Source organism: Haliaeetus leucocephalus, unplaced genomic scaffold (assembly GCF_000737465.1).
Source record: "Haliaeetus leucocephalus isolate CR32 unplaced genomic scaffold, Haliaeetus_leucocephalus-4.0 Scaffold295, whole genome shotgun sequence".
Taxonomy (NCBI): Eukaryota; Metazoa; Chordata; class Aves; order Accipitriformes; family Accipitridae; genus Haliaeetus; species Haliaeetus leucocephalus.
Genome location: NW_010972731.1, coordinates 1,475,041 through 1,494,020, shown reverse-complemented (window position 1 = coordinate 1,494,020; position 18,980 = coordinate 1,475,041). Strand labels below are relative to the sequence as shown.

General features: G+C 40.0%; 3 protein-coding genes across 8 annotated transcripts in view; 2 read left to right on the top strand and 1 right to left on the bottom strand.

The window, feature by feature from the left end:
* Positions 1-132: 132 nt before the first annotated feature.
* On the top strand, positions 133-4,739 carry ERI2 (ERI1 exoribonuclease family member 2; the record flags this gene model as incomplete). Its single annotated transcript, XM_010570574.1, has 6 exons — positions 133-303; positions 423-579; positions 1,115-1,215; positions 2,347-2,428; positions 3,097-3,185; positions 3,396-4,739. Coding segments are annotated over 6 exons (1,944 nt in total), but the record flags the coding sequence as incomplete, so codon positions are not given.
* Positions 4,740-5,382: 643 nt separating this feature from the next.
* LOC104833492 (acyl-coenzyme A synthetase ACSM3, mitochondrial-like) lies at positions 5,383-18,972 on the bottom strand. 6 transcript variants are annotated; one of them, XM_010570172.1, is made up of 15 exons: positions 18,413-18,972; positions 15,987-16,552; positions 15,023-15,283; positions 13,376-13,586; positions 12,455-12,662; positions 12,073-12,216; positions 11,068-11,224; positions 10,025-10,104; positions 9,154-9,277; positions 8,547-8,627; positions 7,752-7,853; positions 6,547-6,674; positions 6,336-6,435; positions 5,745-5,864; positions 5,383-5,585 (listed from the first exon to the last, which is right to left on the bottom strand). In XM_010570172.1, exons 3-15 carry the CDS (start codon positions 15,233-15,235, stop codon positions 5,499-5,501), a joined length of 1,755 nt encoding a protein of 584 aa, XP_010568474.1. In that variant the 5' UTR covers positions 15,236-15,283; positions 15,987-16,552; positions 18,413-18,972; the 3' UTR covers positions 5,383-5,498. The 6 variants fall into 6 exon arrangements, with proteins under 6 accessions (XP_010568474.1, XP_010568471.1, XP_010568473.1 ...); XM_010570169.1 differs by having other exon boundaries at positions 15,023-16,096; positions 16,313-16,552; XM_010570171.1 differs by having other exon boundaries at positions 16,313-16,552.
* The window catches only part of THUMPD1 (THUMP domain containing 1), a 4,398-nt gene continuing 3,870 nt past the window's right edge, over positions 18,453-18,980 (top strand). Inside the window, exon 1 of the mRNA XM_010570573.1 lies at positions 18,453-18,560. Within this exon, the coding sequence (XP_010568875.1) occupies positions 18,453-18,560 (108 nt within the window). The remainder of the gene's footprint in view (positions 18,561-18,980) is intronic.

Genomic DNA, 18,980 nt, shown 5'->3' with positions numbered 1-18,980 from the left:
GGCCGTTCGCAGGAGGCGGCTTTGAACGCGGCGTCTGCATCGCGTGGTGCTCCTCCTGGTTCCTGACGTTGCAACCCCAGTTTAAAGCAAACGGAATAATTTCTGCCAGCAGCTTCAACCTTTCCGGCTTTGTGTTTTGGTTTTGTTTGTTTTTCTCGTTCTGCTTTCGTCGCAGTCGAATTTCCAGCAGTCCTGTTAAACACTTCAACAGGAGAGATTGAATCTGAATTCCACACCTATGTCCAGCCCCAGGAGCATCCTATTCTCTCTGAATTTTGTACAGAACTAACTGGCATAACGCAGGTATAATTGCTATTTACTCTTTTATTTAAAGGGGCCTTTACAGGGCTAAAAAGAAATAAACCTCAAATGAATTTCAGTGCACACTAACACGTACGTACTTCTTGTTCTGTTTCATAAAGAATCAGGTTGACGAAGGGGTCCCTCTAAACATTTGTTTATCACAGTTTTTGAAATGGATTCAAAAGATACAAAAGGAGAAGAAAATTATATTCAGTACTGATCTTCTAAGTAATTCTACTTCAGAAGCAAAAGCATGTACCTTTGTTACTTGGACAGGTAAATAAAAGTTTCATTTGCTTTTTCTGTGGAGTAATACACACAAAAAATTAACATTTGGTGGTGCTAGTGAGATTGCATCTTCGCTTCCAGGGAGCCCAAATCCTGTTATTAGGTACTAAAGATGTGCAGTATTGGGCTAAGACTGAAAATACAAAATCCATTGAATCCTGATGTGTTCACTACACCTCTGTCTCCAGTGTCTGATATTGTTACATTTTTCTGCTCTACATATAGTGAACTGTGTCACCATTCTTAATGTGTCTAAATGATTTAATGAGGTCTTTAAGATCTTTACCCATCTGAAGTCATTCTTTACTAACAACAGGCATTCACTTATCGTGGTGTCCCTTTGCAGCAAGCCTAGTGCTTTTCACATACAAGGACTTCATTAGCCTGTGTTTCCTGTCCAGCAGTATAGGATGCTACTAGTATGTTGATGTTATGCCACTTTATGTAGATTTTAAGCCACGTTTATGTAGATTTTAGGCCAGTTCTTCAGTGATGGATTATTTGTCCTTTTTTTTCTGTGCAGATTGGGACCTGGGTGTGTGTTTACAGTATGAGTGTAAAAGGAAGCAGCTGCGAAAACCTGACATTTTTAATTCCTGGATTGATCTCAAAGCAACATACAGGGTGAGACGACTGATAGACTGTGAAACATTCACACTCATATTACCATCTCAAAGGCTAACTGTATCTGAGGTTACAAGCCAATATTTTATGTTCCTGTGACTAGAGTAACCCATTTGTTCACTTTCCATGTTGTTGTCGCTCAGTAACAAACTGCATGCCCTAGAACTGTGTGAATTTTAACAGAAATCTTAATGCTAGAGAAACAACCTGGTGTTATTGTTAGATAAATGAATGATAATTTTAGGAGAATTTTCTGAGCTGCTCTTCCTTTCCTCACATCTTTTGCTCTGCTTGCTTCCTAACTTCCCTTGTTTTGTGTGCTCTTGTTGCTGCCCTACGCTGCTGCGTAGAAAATAGTCATCATCATCATCATCTGTTTAGAGGTACTTAAAGGTCTAGCACATGAACTGCACTTGGACCAGAAAGTATATTCTGAATAGCACAAATAATACTGAAAAAAATGAATGTACATTTTGTTACATAGTCTACACTGTAACAGAGTTCTAACTTGGGAGCTAACTGCACCTAAGTGTACCTTTCCCTGTGTAGTCAAGGAAACTTTGAAAGGGTGATCTAGGAGCCTACCTGTCCTGACACTTGGTGCTGAGGCTCTTAACCTAGGTAGCAGAATTAGGTCTTTAAAGATAAACGGTGTGAATATTCTCCCTTTCCTGTGATCAAATGAGATACTAAGAGCTTGTAGCAATACTCACTTCTCATTTAAAAAGAATTTATACCTATGCCAAATACGTTAACGCCCATGCCTTTGCAATGTGTAACATTTTAAACCTCTCAAGGCATTATTTATAGTAGTATTCTTCAATGCTGCTCTGTTAAGGCCTTCATCAATGTAAGCCATAAAGTGCAAATGAATGACTCCAGAGCTAAGACAGAATGGATTAGTGTAAGACTGAGAAGGGATTTGTGGGTCTTACCCTGTAACAAATTAGAATGGGAAGTCACTTACTGTCTTAGGCTTATTTATCCTGACTGTAAAACGAAGATACCTGACTTGCACAATTGTCTTGTGAGATTTATTTTTCATAAGGTGGTACTTCTGAAATGGTTTTCACTTCACTATGAGGAGGTTTTGAAATGCTTTATGTTAAGCACTTGTGGTTTTTTCCTTAGGCCTTCTATAATAGGAAGCCTAAAGGGCTAAATGGCGCTTTGCAGGATTTGGGGATAGCTTTTGCAGGACGGGAGCATTCTGGTAAGTATGATATGATGATCCTTATTTTAATATATGTATTTTTTATAAAGCTAAATAGCTACTATTTAGCTTTAGTTAGCTAAACTAAAGCAGCTAGTAACAGCTAGTCATTATTCTAAATAGTAACTATTGTTTCCAGGTTGTGTAATGTTCTGTCCAACAGAAACATCAAAACAAGAAAGGCTAGATGCTTCAAAGATCAGTTTGTTATTTCTAACCTCATGCTTTATTTCTGAAATCTCTGCTAGTGCTAATGACTGTGTGTTCAACAAGATAATTTTTTTGAATTGCTAGGGTGCAAAAGAAAAGAGGTAGAGGAAGGATAAGGAAACTTTATTTTACCTGATAGCTCTAGACAGCATATCAGTGTAAGAGAATACTAGCACAATATGATTTTTTTTTTTAATGTGATTAATAAAACAGAGCAAGGATTTTAAAAATTGTGGATCTGTATTCAGCTCTATGGCTTGGTCCTTCAGATGTTTCAGCACAGGGAATTTTTTGGAATATTTTACATCCGCTTCCCTTTTTTGAACTAGATAACTATGTGTTGCAATTCTGTGAATCCCTGTCACGTAAATCTTACGTAGGTTACATTTTTCCTCTAATAAGAACTATCCCCAGTACTAGTTTAAAAAGAAGACATTAATATAACCATACTTTCGAAGGGTTGGATGATTCTCGGAATACTGCCCGTCTTGCTTGGAGGCTGATTTGCGATGGATGTGTGCTGAAGGTTACTAAATCCTTGGATAAGGTTAGTAACTATATCCTATCTTCCCTTCTACTTGCTTTGTAGCCTGGAATACAGATGAAAGGTGAGCTATTCAAATAATAAACAAAGCATCTTGACTATGAATTGAACACAACATCCCTAGGCTGATATGCTTATTAATTTTGTGCATTGATTCCTAAAACTTCTGGATATTCACTTTCCAAAATCTCCTTTTGTTTACGGACTCCCTAGGTACATCCAAAGAATAATTTAATTTCCAGAACACTGACTATAAACTTCACTGACAAGACTCCACTGGGAAGTAACAGCAGACCTGAAACATCTAGAGATGGAACTTGTGAAACTAACTCTCTGGCTGAAAAAAAACAGAACGGTATTGCTGGAATTAAGAGAAATCCTAATATACAAACTGAAGAACAACAGACCGCTTGCACTGATTTCTCTGCAGATGTCCACGTTGTACCGAGCTGCAGCTCAAGGACTGAGTTACACACTCAAGCACAAAACTCTTCAACAGCATCTACTGACAGATTTCCCGTTTCTCTTGAGCAGGCACAGCAATCTCCCAGTACGGTATCAACAGACATTCAGCAACGACTGAGCAACGGGCAGCTGCTGAGTACAGCCAGACACAGCCCTCCAGTACACGGATCAGGACTAGTGCTCGTCTCCACTACCATCTCCTCAGTTAATATCTCCAGTGAGGATGTAAGTACTAGTTCTGATTGCTTATCTCTGCTGACTGACTGGGAAGATGTCGCTTTAATACCAGAATCTCAATATATACAAAATTCAGACTGTGTTCAATTCAAAGATGATTCAAGTACAGATATTTTAACAGTGTCTGAAGAGAAAATAATTTCGAAACAATTGGCTGTGATGAGTTCAGATAATCAAAGTCTGCAGAAAACTGTAGTACCTGTGGAACCTCTGAAATCTATTGTTTACAAAAGTCCTGATACTACTATCTATAATGTAGGAACAGTACAAAGGCAGACTTCACATTCTTCAGCTTTTAAGTTGCCGTCTGCAAAGGTAAATGCTATTTCAGCACAATCAGCATTAACTGGAAATTATTCTACTCCTTTGGAGGTTCCTAAAAGAAAGCCAACTAGTCCAAAAGCGTTCCCACCAGCAAAAAAACAGCCTTTTGCTATATATCAAGAGAAAACTGCATCTTTTGATCATTCCTTACCTTTAAGAAGTTCAAATTTGCCTGAAGTGTCTCCTGCCATTCTGAACTCCACAGTCAATTTGAATCAGTCTGTAACAGCTGTGAAAAATGGAAAACCAACTCCCCCTCTGTGTAACTGCGGTCGAAGAGCTAAAAAACTGTATGTGTCAAATGCTGGTCCAAATCATGGCAAAGCATTTTTTTGTTGTCCTGTTGGCAAGCGTGAAGGTAATAAGAAAGGCTGTGGATATTTCAAGTGGGAATATGTGCTTCTAAAAGAGAAATCTAATGGTCTCACCGTGAATGCAGATGCTTTGACCTCTCTTGGAACTTATGCTAGTAATTTAGGAAATTCTTCCAACAAAAAATATTTGTGTCTTAGACCCTCTATGAGAACTTGAAAATTGACAATTTTTTTTTGTCCGAATCTTAAACTCAGTTGGTCATGCTTCATATAATCAGGACAGTCCAATGATGTCAGATATATGTTCTGAGAATGGGACAAAAATGACATTGCTTTGTTAACATAGATAAAAATGGAAATTACTCAAGCATACAAAAATATCAATATATCATAAAGTGTCTTGTTAATGAAGTGTGAGAGAACAGATAAAACTAAGTGCTACAATTATGAGCAACTGTTGCTACACATCTTAAATTTCTGCTTTATCATGTATTTTAAATTCTTTACTAGTCTAGTCCTTAAAGAACACTTTAATGAAACAGATTTTATTTACACTATTTTTTCTAAATATACCTTTAAGGATAACTAACTTTTAAAAATATATTTAGAAGTTGTCATACTTCTCAAAAGTGACTCTTGAAGCAATAGTGTTCTCTTAAACTCTTATTGTTTTTATCATGTAAATTAAATAATAATAAAGATAAAATGCTGGTGACAGTTCATTAGTTTATTTAACACACATCACCTATTGCGCTCTTGACTACATGAGCTTCCCATTTCATTCCTATCAGTCTGCCTGCTTTTGTACTATTAGTTATTAGTGTAGTACCTGGGACAGCCAAATGCTGGGAATCGGGGAATAATTTATTCAAACCTAAACTAAGGAGGACATAGTATAATCATTTACTGTATGTTACTGTGTAAATCTGTAGTATCTTACTTTGTAAAAGATCCTATAAAAAAGCAACAAGTACTTCTAATCTTTTCTCCACTCCTTCTGGCGCAGTTCATTTCTTCTGATCTTCCCACTAATAGTTTTTGGCAACTGTTGAACAAATTCCATCTATTGGGAAACAGAGGAAATTGTAATACAGAGTAAGATACAGTTTACCTAAATTTTTACTTTTTTCTTAATCTCAGCAGCATAGGCCTACAGGTCACATAACAGTTAACCCCCACTGTCTTATGGCAGTGAAAATTATTTGGGTATTTGAGCACTCACCTTCCTAGGATACTTGTATGGAGCAGTAACTTTCTTAACATGATCTTGTAGCTCTTTCATCATTTTTTCCGGATCATGTGAAGCATAGTCAGATGTTAAAACAACAAAGGCTTTCACTACCTAAAAAAGTTATGGCAGCAATGGTTTAAATGCCAGTGAAACAGTATTATGCAACAGTAAGATTTGAAACTTTAACCAAACGTTTGCTGGCAAACTGTAGAATGATGTATAGGGCAAGTACAGAAAGCTTTGCCAAAGTCTGTGTGTGCTCACTATTGGTCTGGATCATGCAAGCAGTTTGTATACGTTTAATAAAGACAAAAAACTGTAAGTATTTGAATGACAGGGAAAACTTCAAATGGTGCTTTTGTTACATTGGATTTGAGGCAACTGCCTTGGTCAGTTTTTTCCTATGTGGATTCTCCAGTGTCTGACAGAGTAGAAATGCCATCTTGAATTTATCTAGTTTCAAATTAAAAAAAAAAAAAAAAAATCCCTAGATAGACAAATCCCTTGGAAGTTGGGCTTTATTAGCACTGGTATGCACAATGCTATTTAAATATGTAAGTTTGTTTAACTTGTTTACTTTACCTCTCCTCTGATGGGGTCTGGACTGCTGACAACTGCTGATTCCACCACTGCAGGATGCTCTACTAGGGCACTTTCTACTTCAAATGGTCCAATACGGTATCTTTAAAACAGAGGAAAGGGCTTTTAGTGATAACACATAAACATAACTTCTCATCTGAATCATCTATGTTACTCAAGTTTAATGATTTATTGTTAATCAGTCTTAAATTACCCAGCAGAATTAATGACATCATCAGCTCTTCCAACAAACCAGAAGTATCCCTCCTCATCCATAATCCCCCTGTCTCCAGTGACATAAAAATCCCCACGTATTGTTGCCTCTGTTTTCTCTGGATCATCCTAGGAAATATTAAATTGCATTTTACATGAAAACTACACCATCATTGCATTCTAATGTATTTAGCACACAAGTTATAGTACAGTCAAATATTAACAAATTTCAGCTTTTCATACTGTGGTCATGTGCATCAGATTCAAGTGGTACATTAATAACAGAATTATTAATTCATTACTAAGCTACAAAGCTAGATATAAAATTCATAAATTGCAATAAATTAAGTTGCACTACTTGTGACAGACTTAAAATTTTAATCATATTATGCCCCACGGCTTTAGGACCCACTGAAGGTTGCGAAAATACGTAGGCATATGGAAATGATAATTTGCTTTTAGGTGATTATCCTTTAATGATTTTTTCCTTTGTATTTCCAGCATCTCTTATCCTGAGATATTTTTTTTCCACCCCCAGAGAAGTTTTGGCTCAGCACAGCGCAATTAATAAGCACTATTTCTACAGCAAATGCAACTGACTTGCTTTTTTTAATTTTTCTATGCAGTGTGCATGGTGTTCCTTCCCCGCATGGTGTTCCTTTCCCAGATGCTCAGTACTGCTCAGAAGACCTGACTGTAGGCTGATACTATCCATAAAATTTAATAAGGTTTCCTGGTATCAGAACTGAAAGCACTATGCATTTGTTTTAGTGGTTGTTGGACTGAAAATTCTAACCAACATGGAAAAAAAACCTGAAAAATGTTGCCATGTGTGAAACGCTCCAAGGAGCTCAAATCTGGAGGGAAGGGATTTGAACAGTGTCCTACTTCTCAGATGGGGGCTCTAGCCCTTAGGCCAAAGAGTATTTTGGGATTAGGGAGTCTGTCAACATTTCTGGTTTTATTAAGGAAATAGCAATCAAAAGAAAGTGGATTTTAACTTGCTAGGCAGGACAATCTCATCAAACATGTAATTGATTGTATAAGTAGACCAAGCATCTGCAGGAAAAAAAATGGAAATCCCTCTTTCCTCCCCACAGGTTTTCAGATCAGTAAGCAGAGTATAAGTAAATGAAATGGGGCATCAGATTAATTGTGACAGAGATTTAACAGGGTATCTACTTTTAACTGTAGAAATATTCTTACAGCATAGCAAGTAAAAAGAAAAAGCGATCTCGTAGGTTTTACTCTGATGGCAATATCTCCTTCTTTTCCAGGAGGCAGAATATTACTGTTTTCATCTATAATCTAAAAATAAACAAAACACAATCTTATTATCTTGGAGCCAAATTTAAAAGCATTATGTTAAGATTATAGAATGCTGTAGCGCTTTTAAAATACATAATTGAAGTTATTTTTTATTGGGAAAAGATTTGGAGCGGTAGGGCGTCTTACTCTGACAACTGAAGTGTAAGATTATTACTACTCCACTGTACTTTGCACTATGTCTTTTATCTGAGGAACGCCAAGTACTATGCAAACATGTAAGGAAGTTAGTAAGTTAGTAAGACCCCAGGGAGGATCATAAGTAACTGGGTGGGAAAACTTAAGAACTGAAAGAAAGATACTAAAAATCTTAACCCATATTGCAAATTGATCTGGTGCTAGAATCTGCTTCAGTAGTTTTGTTATCACCAGGAAAAAATAATCACTCCCACTCTTCCTTAACTCAGCAATTTAATTTCTATCATTGCCTTGAAGTTTTATATCTAACTGTCAGTAAGCAGTAGGCTGTCATCTATGTTAGTGAGGATGGTGCAACAGGGAAGTCCAATTGCTTATTCTGCATGCTCAGTTTAGGGCAGTAACATGCATTTCTTCACTCTTTCATTCACTGCTGAATGATGGTACATGGTACAACTCTGTGTTAGAGCTTTCAAACCTCTTTAATGGAATGTGATTACGCAAGAGAGAGAGATTGAATCACCAGAGGTACGGTACCTTGACATCATACCCTGGAGACGGCTTTCCCATAGACCCAGGTTTGATTTTCATTCCCTTAAAATTTCCACAGATCAGCACCTGTAACAAGTGTTGTTGGATTTGGGTTGGGTTTTTTTAAATTAAACTGTGGCTTCTATATTCAGTCTTTAGCTTAGGTTTAAAACTCTCAGCTAATATTGTGTATTTCTATAAGACATACTAATTGTCTTCATTATAATCATATATCCAATGACTGAACTTCTAGAAATAAACTATGCCCTCAGAATCATGCCCAAAGCTCCAAATAATGTTAGTGAGTGCTCTAAAGGCAGATTCTAAAGCAGAATTTGGAATGCAGTAATGAGGAATTTACCCCTTTTGTGTTAGTTCCCAACCCAAAGCCCACAGGAATGAAAAACACTCCTTGCATTTTGGGTGAAGCTGTTATGATTGCTGTATGACTTACAAAAACTACATTTTTCCAGTGTTGCTTATTGCAATTGATTTTTCCCTTAAAAGTCCTAACTGTGTATAATCATTTCAATCACTTTTTCTTGGCAACCTGAATGGAATTTATTGCTGTATCTGTAAAGCATACTTTTTTACACTGTAAAGCAGAACATACTGTTTCTGTCTGTCCATAGCCTTCATAAATATCCAGCCCAGTCTGCGCTTTCCATTCTTCCATCACATCAGGGTTGATTGGCTCCCCAGCACTCACACAGTGCCGCAGGCTTTTGAATGTATAGCTTAGTGGGAAAGAGAACACAAATAACTGGCAGTCATCTATCTGCTATATGTCCAATTCACTACTGTATTCCTGTATTTTGAGGTGCTTTCTACATAACCCCAAAATTTTTACTGAGTCCTATTCATTCCATTTGAACTGTGTACTGTTAAACAAAACAAAACTGAAAAAATGCAAATAAAAAGGAAAAAATACTGGTTTACTTCTGTATTATTTTAGAAAATCTAACGATCGATATACTGTTTCTAACCCTAGAGTCTAAACTGGGGTCTAAACTGAAGAAGACTAACAAAGTTCAACCCTAATGACAATAAAAACTCACTGAAGAATTAAATGGGCCAAACATTCTTTCATACATTTCACCAAGCTGTGCTGACACATGCACTTCAAGTAGCTTATAGTATTGGAGGAACAAGTGGAAAAACAAATGGAGTGGGTATGTGATTATAAAAGCACTTCTGAAGATACGTTAATCATGATATCACTGGTATCCTACTACAACCTCAGCTAAACTGCATTTCAGTCTTATGCAAGTTCACTGTAATTTATGAAATCTGAGGTGGTTAAGCTATCCCTAAATCTTTATTCTGACTTTGTTCCTAATACTTAAGATTCAAAATGTTGAGAAATACATGAGCTGTGTTACTGTTATGCCATTGTACATTTGGAATAAAATCAAGGTGAAATGAGCATTTGGTCTCACTGTTTTGACCAAATACATCAACAAGGATACTCTGCTTTTGGTTACCTGGACACCTTATGTTGCACAAACATTCGGTAGGCAGTTGGAGGAGAACAGAAGACAGTTATGGGAAATCTTGACAGACTCTAGAGAATTTAGGAAAAAAAAAGTAAATGTTACCAATATACTGAAACCTGTGAGGTCTCATCTTCATTGTAAGAGATAATATAATGATCTCTGCATCCAGCTTATGAAACAAACAAACAAAACATTAAGTGTCCTAAAAGCAGTTAGCTCTGTACTTGCCAACACCAACACACAGCAGTTACATTTAATTAATTTCTTCTTCAAAACAGAATCTACATCATTTTACAATTAGTTCAACACACCAAAGTTGTTTGCTCTTGAATGCTTTACAGTTTCTCTTGCAGAATTTCTTGATAATTGCAGTTTAAGTAGAAAACAAGTGAAACCATAAGGCTACTTTTTCAGATGCTCTGTAGGTGTTACAGCTGACAGCATTCTTCAGCATAACCTAATGATTAACTAGCAATTTCCAGCCACCTAATTAACATGGATATGATGATAAAGTCATTCCATGCAAAATGAAACATGGTAGTCTTTTTCAAATCATGAAGAGTTTGGAGTGTGGAGGATGTAAGAGAATATAATGTTGGTGCCTTTTTTTAAAGAAACTCAACCTTGCTGCCTCTTCACTCCTTAACTTTGAATTATGCAGTGCAGGCAACTGAAATTCTTATTCATCTGTTATTGTCACTTACTTTAATAGTAACACCAAAGTGCTCCAGGAATCCCAGAACAATTTCTTGTGTACTTCACTTTTAGGCCTAATAATGGATGTTTGCAGGTTTGTGCAGTCAAGTCCAGAGCAGAATATAAGATGAAACTCTTTGGACGTCAGATATGCTCTTGTTTTGGGGTATGTATTTGCGGCGCTCACAACTTAACTAATCGGCTGGTTACCATGTGGTGAAAGTTATAACTGTGCTGAGTGCTGCTGCCCCCACGCAGCACCAGGGGAAATGAAAACCTGGGCAAGACCCACCAGAGAGAATAGTGCTGTTTGTTGCTGGGCTCTCCTCACTTACCTCAAAGACAATGCTTGGGTCGAAGTGTGGCATCTTATGTACAAATACACATGCCCCTTGAATCCAAGGTGAAAAAATGCTGCTCCAAGCTGACTTTGCCCAGCCTGTGTCTGATGTGTTCCAAAATATATCTGAGGAAGTCAAGTCCAGCCAGTACCTGGTAACACAAGGAAATGGTCCATAGTCTCTATTTGGCAGGAATAAGGCAAATATTAAAATGTCAACAAGAAATGTGCCAGTGAAGCAAATCCATCACTGGTTGTCTTGGGTAAATGGCAATTAGGAAAGGCTGAATTCCTGAGCAGGAGTAAGTCACAGCATAGTGAGGGTGTCATCAGGATAGGCTGATGTTGCATTTTTCTAAGGGAAAAATTATACTGACGGACAAGCTAACACTACCTCAGAATATGGTGTTGTATGAATATGTACGAGATTGCTGGGGTCTTGTTGAACCCATTTTTAGGGATGCTGTGGGGTTTTTTTGTTTACTTACTTCTAGTTTGGTATTTTCTGATTTGTTATTCTTTGCCTGTTAGAGTGAAGTGCACTGCCATATCAATTTTACAAACAACATTGCTTTATAAATTTAAAGATTCTGAACTATCAGCATTTTGTTCCTGCAGGGGCTGTGTCTAAGCCAGACACACATGAATTCAGAAGCCTAACAGACCCATGTTTTTTCCTCTTTTATGGTACAGACTTCATAAATGTGCGTTCACGGGAAACTTATTAACTATATACAATGAAGAACTTACCAAAAGTTAAACAAAATGTTAAAAAGAAGTTAGTGATTATATGACTGCTATATTCTCTATAAACTAAGGCAGCTGGACTCAAACTGCCTTGTTTTATGGAAAAAAAAAAGCCAACACTTTTTGGGATGTAAAACAACCGTTGTTTTTTTAACTACTGAAACAAAAGCTGCTGGTAAAAATCTTGTGTTTCTCTTCCTTCTGCTATGTGACCCACTACAGAAATATGTCTGGTTTAAAGTGATATCTGTACCTTCCACTTACTGTGAGACCAATACCATAGCTGCTGTGGGAATGTTCAGTCATTTTTGGAGATCCTGTAGTTCCACTGGTAAAATAGATAGCCATTGGATCTTGACACTTTGTGGTCACACAGTGGTGGTCAGAAGGAGCGTTTCTTAAAATAAGCAAAATGGTGAAGAAAGTGATTTGAAAGTCTGACTTACACATTTTTGAAAATATTTAACCAAAATAACTGCAGCAATCAAAAGTGTCATAAACATTGATATTTTTCCACTGTGCAGTCCTATAAGGGTGAAAATATATTGGTGTGTGCCAACATTTCCTATTCAAAACAAACCACTGTACTTTTCTTCCATTATTGCTGTGGTGCTTTCACAGCAGTATTTACTCACTTCAGGAGATCTTTAAAGTTCAGCCATCCCTCTCTGTGGCCCTCTGACACAAGCAACTTGAATTTCAGAGACTGGCATTGAGCCCCAATTGAGTCTACAGCTGGTGCCACAGAATCATCAGTGATGATACACTTTGCCTTGGATTTCTGTAGTCGATGAAGAATGTCCTTTGCTGTCAACTGCTGTGTCCCAGGAATCAAGACAGTTCCTGAACGGAAGGAAGGGGAATGGAAAAACAGTCTCAACATTTAAGAATAACACCTGTACCTACAAGCAGACTTCGGCTTGTTTTGTTCTTTTGAGTAGGACAGACCTGTACTAAAAGCAGGACTACATTTGTAAATATACTGATTTCTTTGGTGGATTAAATGCTATGTGAGGATTAGCACAAGTTAGCAAATACTATCTTGATCATGGAAAAGTAGAAGAAGGCAACACAATAACCTTCCTTGTTCTGAAAATACTGCCCGTGGGACATGCCATCTCTCTGGACTTGACTTATTTACAGTAAACATAGCTGTTGCCTCACAAGGTATACTGCTAGTGTTTGTGAGGTACCAAGACATTCTGGGAAGGTGAATATTTAACAGTTCCCACAGGGGAACATGTGAAACACTTTGTTAAGTGTGGGCTAATTTCACTGCAAGTTAGCAAGAGAGTGCATTTGCAATGCGTCACAAGTGCTGGAAAGAGGAGAATAACACAGGCACATGGACTCACAGGGTTTCCTTAATAGCTAGAGCATGCACAAAAGTCCTAAAAGCACCATGAAGCAAAAACTTTGCATGAAGAGTCCTTCTGACCAGCGTGACACTAGTTCATCCTCATTAGCATGCTGGTAGTTCTGAGTGCATTAAATAGCAAGGATTGGTTTAAGTCACAATTTCTGTACCTATATACCATTTCTATGCTTTTGCTAACCTGTTCTCATGCAAGCCACATTCACCAGCCACCACTCCGGGATCCGGGGCAGAATCAGAATAACTCTGTCTTCCCGTTGCAGACCGCAGGCATCAGAAAGTACATTTGCCACTTTCCTTGACAACACTCCCAGCTCTTCAAAGCTCCACCTCACCTCTTCTCTGGCACCATCTACCCACCATAATGCAGGGTTTTTAGACTTTTTACCCTCCTATAGAACAACAGGGTACAGTACAAATGCTTCATTTTAGAAACACCTTAACTTTGAGGAAGAAAAGCATTCATCACTTATTCAGTGCTGGAGAAACCTGGGGATGCAATAGAAATTTGCCACTGATTCCAAATAAGGCAGAGAATTCTCCCTTAGACAGAACAGCCTATAAATGTCATTTAGGAAATTAAATTTGTATTCCCTTCCCAAGTTCCTCATCTTACACTCTAAAAAGGCTGTACAGTAATCAGCACAGAGAAAGAAGAATCTTTTTGTTTCAGGTCATGCCAACAAAGCAGCTGATGAATGTGAGTACCTCTGGGTTGTGCCCTAGAGTCTCCTGAGCCCTCAGAGCTCATTTTCAGCTTCATCTGGAATTAGGCCTGTCTGGTACTTCTGAAAATTAAATCAAAGTTTCAAAAGCACAGGCCCACACAGTGTGACCTTTAATCAATGTCTCACCTAACTGATGTGTGAAGCAATTTGAAATGTATGCATACGATGTGCTTTAAAGGGGGACAATGCATTTAGCAGTAGTAGTGTACTAAGTCACCTCCTGAGCAAAAAAATTGACTGGAGCAGCAAGAATATGACACCTTATTATCTATTTGAAGGTACAATAACACTAAGGTTCATTTTCAGGGGAGCAGATTTCATCTGTGCACTTCAGAGGGCAAAATCTCTTCTCCAGAGGCTGTTCCTTGCTCCGTTTACAGCCTGCCAAAACCTGTTTTTCCTGCAAAAGGAACAATTGTGTCAGACAGGTGATACCTCTGCTCTGTTCTTGCTGCCAGGCTGGACACAACCGCGTTTAGCCCCTCATCATGAACAGCCTGAGCCTGCAAAACCAGTCCTACATCCATAGAGACCAGACCTATGTAGTAAGAAATGTGATAAACCTATAGTTCATGGGGTTTTTTCTATATTCCCTTTCCTTGCATAGAGCTTATGTCTGGTTTGGGGTTCAAAGTTGTTCAGTTCTGTAGATTCCATGTCCTTGACGCAAAAGAAATCACATTTGGGATAGGTGGGTGAGGTTTGACATAACGCTGTATTTATCATTCATTTTACAGGCAAGCAATGAAACACACAGAGGTCAAGTGATTTCCCTGGCACATCCAGGTAGGATGCATGTCACGGCTGATGGGGTAATTGATGCAAGGTTTACAGTGGTTCAGTTCACAGTCTCATTTATGAGGCACCTATTTATTCACACTCAATCTCACTGGAGTTACTGATTAAAAGAAAGAACTATTTGGACTTGTGGACAGGACAGCATGTGGCCTAAGGGATCTACAGGTTCAAATTGCATGAAATGATCAGCAGATTATAATCAGAACATAACCCCAGTGTCTTAGTTATTGGATTTGTTGGATACTCAGCATTAATGACCAGCATTAAATACTTCAGCATCAGAGAAGCCAAGTAACTGTTACCTTTTCCACTTCAGTCCATCTGTCCAGCACGTCTCGTGCAAAGTTGAAGTACTCTGGCACCTCTGGCCTGTACTGTTGTTTTATGGCTTCATAACTCAAAGAGGCGTGAACTGGGTAGCACCAGTTGCGAAGTTGGAGAGATCTTCTCAGGCGAGCCCGCAGGGACATAGCACTTGGGATCTTCCGTAAAAAATGCACAACGGCAAGAGCCATAATAGTCTCTTCGAGGTTATTCCTTACTGATTATCTCTCCAAGAAATGCTACAGTGATACAGATACAAACCTGATATCAGCCATGTGGTTTCAGAACAGCTTTTACTACTACACAGTGGAATAGACTGGAACAACAATCCCAAAGGTTAATTGGAGTAACTGCTGAGGACAGTTCCACTTTGGCCATGGTTTGGCCCCTGCTCTCCAGTGACCATCATGCAGCTGAGATCCTCACCCTACATTCAACCAGCAGCACTCAGCCTTGTCACTGTCACAGCTCTCCTGGACTTGACATTCCTTTCCTTCCTACAAGCCCCGCTAATCTTGTAGATCACATTTCAGTTGCCTTATACAGCAGAGGCACTGAATGCTACCCAAGCACTTCAACTCTGACTTCTGCAAATTAAGTGTCTGCTACGGACTGACAATACATAAGTAACAGTGTGAGCCAAGATGTTGCACAGATAATCCAGCAATCGTGCATTAACTACTGGCTGACGACAGTGTCACTTGGTACAAAAATATTTACAGTTTTCCTAGTTTATCAGCATTGAGATAAATTGGTTGCCAGAAATGAAATGAGTGTAGCAAAGCCCTGAAAAAATTCTAATTACTGTTGTTTTAAACATTATTTTGATGTGTGGTCAGCAAAAAGAGTCACTTTATGAGACAGGGAAACTTTAAATGACTTTGAAAAAGGATCCAAAATGCAAAGCCTTACTTCTCAAAAAGAGAAGTATTCTCAACTTACTGGGAGGTCTGAAAATTCCAAAGTCATTCTTTTCATGCATTGTCAAATGTCTTTCAATTACAAAATAATATAAACACTGCTAGTTCCTTACAGAATAAGTAACTATCCAGCTGTAAAATCATATGATTTTAGTGATTTAGGGACATTTTTTGGATCTGTAACATTCAGTCTGCTTATGACAAGCACAAGAGAGAAATCCAGACAAATGAAAGACAGAAAAGGACAGGGAGAGGAGGGAATGTGGACAGACAAGATGCAAATCCATACCCCAGTGCCAGAAGATGTCGTGGCCAGCAGCTTGCAGGGGTAGGTGGAGGGTCAGTTACCTTGCCAAACGGCTGTCAATCCCAACTTACTGCCTCTCTGCCTTGCACCGAAGTGGAGCCCCCTCAGTGCTGGGATGTATCACAGCTTTGACTCCTTATACAGATCTCAGATTCCTGGCTGCATATCCCACTCTTGCACCATTACTGTGTCCAGTGACCAACTCCTGTGTTCTTTACACGTACTTTGGACTCACACAAGGGGCAGCCAAGTCCAGCACAGCGAGAAGAGCTGATAGGTTTCTGCAGAGCACAGAGTGGAGGTAGAAAGTGTGAGTCCCAAATCTCTCCTGTTTCCTTTTCCTCCCCTCTTCCCACCCACCAGTCCATGGAGGAACACAGTCATAAGACCTTGCTACAGCCAAATGACATCTGTTATGCTCTGGCTGGTGCAACACAGGAGCAACAGCCTTGCGATTGGCTTTGCCACTACCCCTCAGTGGGTAGCTTGGGGATCCTCAGATAACCACAGCAGTTCAGCCATGACAACAGTGAGTATCAATTCCTGGGATGCTGCAGCTGGTGCCTGGACCACCTTTGTTAATACCTGGTGACTTGTGATGTTTTGTAAGGGCTCTGCCTCATGTTCAGAGAGCACACAGTTATGTGGTGCTCCAGCATTGCTGTCTCCTCTGCTCTGCTCCCATGGGAGAGGCAGGAGGGAATGTGTGCCATCGTCTCTGCCATCCCGGCCACAGCCCAGCATCCCTGTGGGCACGGCTGTGGCATTGGTGCGTGCCTCTACCTTCAGCCTCTCCTGCAAGGATGTCACTCACTGGGGAGCTAGTGACAGCTGTAGCTTAAGTTGGGGCATCAAGATTCGTAAGAGTTTGGCTGCCAGAGCCCTAAATAGCTCCTGCTGTATCTCCATCCTCAAACTGTGGCTCTGAGGTCAGCAGAGAGATTGCTAACACCCATCTACGTCTGGTGCAGAACAGTCCTCTGGGTGCTGATCAGTAAGGGTGACGCTGCAGTCTTTCCTGGCACATAGGTCCTATGCTTTTGCCAGAACTCTCTCCTGGGGTTCTGCCCATGTCTGTCTGTAAACAGTGCACTCAAAGGAGATGTTAACCAGCTCCCTGAAATGCTTGTTGCAGCAAAAAGAAACTGATTCAAAACAGGTTCCCCCAAACAACAAAGCTGCTCTCTGCCTAGCGGTAAAGGGAGACCTACAGTCAGTCTGCAGTAGTGACATTTTAAACAACTCTTTGAAATGCATGTGACAAAATCCTCCCAGAGGAAAGGCAGAGGACCAGTCTTAAAAGGCTTCCCTACCCAGAGGGTCACATCACCCCAGACGAGGCACAAACTTTAAGATAAAATTACAGCAATGGCTTGTGATAAGAGCCAGCGAATAGGCCAGGAATATGTAGGCAAGTGAACTAATCCGTAACCTATTCTTTTGGTAGAGCATATAACTAATTTCCAGAGCACTGATGAATATTTCCAAGTCTCCCAGCACTTTTCACCACAGAAGTATCCTTGTTACATTCTGAGTGCTTAACTGAGTTTCCTCTGCACCACTCACAACTGCCTGTAGAAATTCTTCCTTGTGTTTCAAACATGTCCTGACATGCCCAAATCCAGAGCCTATCACTATAATTCACCAGAACTTTGAGTCTTTCACACAGCCCCAACCCTGCAAACATTTAGTGACTTTCAATTTATGTGTGGTCAGTAATCCCACTGATGCCTAACAATTGCTGTAGAATTATGTGGGCCTCAAAGGCTTTGCAGGAACAAAACTTCAGATAAGATGTAAACTCCACCTCCTGCTGCGGCTGTAACTGATAAATACTTCCATCAATTCGTGAAGTTTCCTTTTTTCCTACTTTAGCCCAACTGGATTCTCTGGATGTAAATAATGTGATACTCCTGCCCCTAGTGAGGCCTCCTTATTTGTCTCCTCTACCCGTTTTCACAAGTGTCAAGGAACTTAATTACCTCCCCCCCTTAATTGTCCAAGAAGCTCGAGAGTTACTGCGGGGAGAGGAGGCTCTTACACAGAGGCATGCATAGAGACACTTTCCTTCAGAAACTACGCTACGGGCCACGTTTTTTTCTGTCAACACATGTTCTCTAGTATCTCAGGCCCAGATTTACCTGTATAAAGAGCTTCGGTTTCAGCTGGTCCCTCTACACCATGACACCTTCAGGAGCTGGGAAGCCGGGGAAGCAGCCGAAGCCCAGCTCTCCCTCCGCCGAGGTGTACTGGTTGGTGTTCGAGGCACCGGTGCAGAGCAGGACGGAGGTCTGCCGGCTCCCCCGCGCTTCAGCGAGCCTCCGTCCTCTCCTCTCCTCTCCCCGGCCCACCGTTTCTCTCAGTTTTGGAATCACTAACACGAGGCCAGGCTGTAATCCCGGAACTGAAGTTCGGGGGAAGAGAAAGCACCAAGGGCTACGAGTGACCGAGTTTGGCCACCACTGAGCGCCGAGTCCAGCATACTGTGCCTGGGGAAATGCTCAACCTCCCCCCCGGCACGAGTAAAGCCCGAGGTGGACTCTAGTTTTCGAGGGGTGAGGTTTTGTTGGTTTTGGTTTTTTCTTTACCTGCCCGGGCACTGCACCGCCGACAGCAAACACCGGCCGTCAGAAGAGCCTGGCAGCCGGCTGAGGCCCTCACTGGGGATGCCCCCCGGAGCAGCGCGGCAAGCGCACAGCCCGCGCCCCG